At 36.3% G+C, this 4,694-nt stretch overlaps 1 protein-coding gene across 1 annotated transcript; it reads right to left on the minus strand.

The window, feature by feature from the left end:
• Nucleotides 1-678: 678 nt before the first annotated feature.
• Nucleotides 679-1,095, minus strand: LOC133784835 (classical arabinogalactan protein 1-like). Its single transcript, XM_062224107.1, has one exon. The coding sequence runs from the start codon at nucleotides 1,093-1,095 to the stop codon at nucleotides 679-681; it is 417 nt and encodes a 138-aa protein (XP_062080091.1).
• Nucleotides 1,096-4,694: the final 3,599 nt, after the last annotated feature.

Below are 4,694 nucleotides of genomic sequence, written 5' to 3' on the forward strand. Positions count from 1 at the left end.
GTGTACTAATTAAATTTTGAGTGTAAATATAATGTTCAAGTCATAATATGAGAAAAAAAAACCAAAATGATTCTAAAAAAAAAAAGAGACTAAATTAGTCTTATAAGTTACTTTAACACCCCTCAAACTCAAGACAGTGCATATAGAAGAAGGTGACTAGGTGGAGAAGTCTCCAGGAACAAAAGGAAAAGCAATTGTCACCAGTGAAAAAACTATTATAATTAAATTTTATAAACAATAACATTCATATATAATAAAGTGTAATCTATTTCCTGTAGCTCTTTTTTAAATGCAATATTCCTTTGTATTATAATTTAAATATTGCATACTAATATTTAAGCAAAAAAACACAAACGGAGTTTTTGTATTGAATAGACGAGTGACGTTGAAAAATATAAAAAGAATTATTAATTGCTCCTAGAACTTACAAAAATTATTAATTTTACCCTTAAAAATTTAATGTTTTAAATTAATATTCACACGTCAACTTTACCCCGATACAAACACCTCCCCAATACAAAATCATATAAACCGTGAGTATAGATGATAAAAATAAATGATAACAAATCGTGAATCAATTAAATGGATACTTATGATTAAATAATAAAAAAATCAAATCTATAAACATCAACGAATTAATCCCGCAAAAAGGGAAAGGAAAAAACTCAAGTAAGCTCTCTACATGACGAAAACTGAGGCCAAAACGACAACGGCGATGGATCCAACGACACTGAAAGAAGCCGAAGCGACGCCGTTTTGAGCTGGGCCAGGAGCCTCTGTAGGAGTACCAGTGATCATTGATGGAGAATCAGAAGGAGATGCAGAGATTGATGATGGAGATGAAGCTGGAACATCAGAGGCAACCGGTGAGGGAGATGGTGGAGACGTAAAATCAGTGGATGGAGTGGGAGCAGTTGCCGGAGTCGTGGCAATCACAGCCGCTGGAGCAGGAGCGGCCGTTGTCGTAGGAGAAGGAGAAATTTTCCTGGGAATTTGTACGGACGGAGAAGGAGAAAGAGCAGGGGACTGGGCGACGGTGGAGACCACTAGCAATGCTGCCATTGCTGCAACCAATGCAAAGCATAAACGAGCCATGTATAGAGAGAGAGAAAGTAGTGTTTGGAAAGAGAAAATGAGAAGTCAACTTGAATATAATGAGCAGAGAGAAAGTAGAGAAAAAAAAGAGAAGAATTGGCTTGTTGAGTTATGAGTTTACTTGCAGGGTTTTGCGGCTATTTATAGAGAAAAGTAAGGGAAGGGACTCAATAGTCAAAAGAAGATGACCGTTGATTTCGAGACGTTTTCTTTGTGGATGATCTGGCAAAAATCAACGCTCCCAGATTTAATTTTACTTTACAGGCTATTACTTTGACCCTGTACGAAACCGAGTAACCGACTCGGTCTGGAAGCTGGAACAACCGGAAGAACCTCTTCTCATTGTAATGGTACACATGGGCCTCTTTCTCAGTCAGTCGCTGGGCCAGCTCTCAATCATATCCATTACCGGTTGGGCCATGTACATCAAACCTTGGGCTTAGTGAGATCCATTACTTTCATCCTTCTTAGCTCCAATGGGCCTCGACCATCCGCATCTTGCCCAGTACTAGTTCTAGTTTCCTAGTATTATTTTTGTTATTTGTTTAGGGGAATTTAAAAAAAATAGGGTTTTTATACTAGCATTGTGAAAAATATGAAAATTATACTTTTTTTTTTACTTTTATAAGATAATTTATTAAAGATAGAATTAAAGTATGGAAAATACAATTTTTTTTTCCATTTTTTCCAATTTCTTTTTATACCATTTTTTCTTTTTTTTTTTTCATTCATTTTTTCTTTCCATTTTTCTATTATTTTTCTTCTTCTTCTTTTTATTTTTATTCATTCACCTATTTTTTTCCTTCATCATTTCATTTCTTTTATTTTGTTTTTTGCTCATATTTTTTTAGTTTTATTTCCTAAGTTTTTTTCCTTCTTTTTTTGTACTTATTCTTTTCTCATTCCATTTTTTTTCACACATATTTTAACATTACATAATTATTTTACTATTTTTTTTATTTATTATTGTAATTTTTTTTATTGTTTTTTCCACAATATGTAAAAAAATTCAAATCAATTTTTTTAGTATTTTCTTTTTACTGTAACCCTTAAAGCATATAATACTATCATATTTTCCTTACCAAATACGGGGATGTGAGAACAAGGACGGGATTTTGGAACACTCCTAAAAACCATTAATAGAAATGTGAGTATTTCTAAAATAAGGAGATGAAAAAGAAATGAATCTAAACCACCAAGAAGAAAAGCTTACCGAAATGAAACCTCAAGTTCAAAGAACTTAATTGTCTAACCATGAATGGAAAACAACAAGTTAGGATTTGAGTAGAGAAAAACTATAAAAACTAATGAAACATACAGAAATGAACTAGTAATAGGAATACCTTTGAAATTGCTATACCTGAGCTACACCTCGACATCGAAATACACACTATTATCCTTACTACCCAAGTGTTTAATAAGCTTATAACCCCAACCCAAGTGTTTAACACTCTGAAGTAAACCTAGCAGCTTGAAGGCTCTGAACTCAGCTTGATGAATGAAAGAAATGGCTGGGTACTAGGTCCTATTTATAGAGTTCAAGAATGAAAAGATCTTCTTTTAGCTTGAATAAAAATAATGACTTTTTAATTGAAAAACATTTGAATAATCGTTCAGCAGAGGCTTAAGACTTGGTCAAAAGATTCTGGGCTTATCAAGAGGTTAAGAATTAAAAGGAGCTCGGTTTCAAAATTATTAAAAAATAATGCCCTAGAGCCGATATATTGCCTGGGCTCATCGAAGTGTTCGTGCGAAGTTCACGTGTTTTCGTATTCCCCGAGTGGCAATATATCGCCCCCTAGAGCTGCGATATATCGGCATACGCTGAAATATTATACACGTAATTGCACTTTTTCAGCCTAATTTGAATTGAGTAAACAACTTTGACTGAGTCCTATAACGATTTCAAAGTTGCTGGCAGACTCTGGGATTTTCAAATATTACTCTTAATAAACTATTCCTCAAAAATACTTTAATTATTAATAATCATGTACATGACAAGTGTCATAATCTTATTGGGTCCATCTAAACCTTATAGTATAATAAATATCATCTTCATAATCAGCTATATTAATCAAACCTTATGTTGTAATTAATATTCTTAAACTATAGGTTAAACTTATAAAATCTACAAGTGTTGCTACGAGTGTTCAACTAAGTCACGGCTTGAACCAAAATCCACAGCATTAAACATACTATAACTGTAACGTCCTGGATAGCCAAGACCGCTACACTGTGTGTTTATAAAAGGTGCAGGACTTGCTAATCAAGTCATTTAATTAAATTGTGTCACTAATCACAAGTGTGCTAGGGTTAAAAGAAGTTCTTGGTCTCAAAAGATACATTTTATAAAATTAATCAGTTTCACATAAGGGATCCCAAAAAGGAATTAGTGTTTGAAAGTTGATTTACAAAATCTCAAAAGTTATAGACAATCGTTGGCCATACTAAGGCAAAATAAACATTTCCGGTCCTCTCGTCCCTGCTTTCCTCTCAACCGTGGTGGCTGAGCAGCCGGTCATGTACATTCAGCTCGCAGAGCTCTCCAAATCAGGGCTGATCAAGTTTGCCCTTGCCTTTACCTGCACCACGCAGCACCCGTGAGCCAAGGCCCAGCAAGAAAACATTATACACATCACATACAGTATCAGCAAACAATTAACCCTTTAAAGCATGTTAAAACACTCAATACTCATGTTAACACTATAGCATGTATTCTGATTCCAAGATACAAGTAAACACCATTAATAATCAAATACACAATAATCAGGGCCGACAACTTAGGCCGTACCCTCTGTTTAACCCACTGACTCCGGCCTGCTTAAACCGAGCTCAGTGCATAATAAGCTGTCCTCGGCTACAAGTGGCCGAGCCGCGCCCTGTGCGCTAGTTTAACCTTGGCAAGCTTAGGCCGTTGGTTTACTATTTACATGGCATAATACCATTCTTTCAAGCATACATACTAGGGATCCCTTAGTCCTGTTACAAATATACAATCAGGTGCAATTTTCTTACCTTTAACTTCTTCGTTTATTAATTACAAGCGACGACCCTCGAGCACGATCCTTTGTCGAGCCCTAGCTTTAATACCTAATCACAACCAAGATATTGGGTTCCATTAATATTCAGATATAGGTTTTCGGATACAAAACTAACTTCCGGGAAATCGAATTCCACCAAGCACGGTGGTGAAATCGATCCCGAGCACTCTAGGCTAGATTCCCGTGCTTTAAAACCCTAAATGTTCAAGTACACACCTAAGGGCTGCGGCCCTTGAAGTTTAGCTGCGGCCCTGCCCTAAAACAGAACCAAGGCCACCCCTGAAAGAAGACATGCGTCGCGGGCCTTCCCTTGGGCGCTGCAGCGCTTACCCCTAGCCGAGCCTCCCTAGCTCCTTTACATCCTAGGGCCGCAGCGCTCTAGAACAGAGCCGCGACCCTTCCCTTCGTGCCTAGAAATTCCACCATTTTCAACCTCTAAACCTTACCCAAAATCATCCCAAAGCTTCCTAATTCAAAAACCAGTTAATCCCAACACTTTTAGAATGACTCTAACAACTTAATTCAACTGAAAACCTAACTTAAAACTCATTGAAATCC

Source organism: Humulus lupulus, chromosome 6 (assembly GCF_963169125.1).
Source record: "Humulus lupulus chromosome 6, drHumLupu1.1, whole genome shotgun sequence".
NCBI lineage: Eukaryota > Viridiplantae > Streptophyta > Magnoliopsida > Rosales > Cannabaceae > Humulus > Humulus lupulus.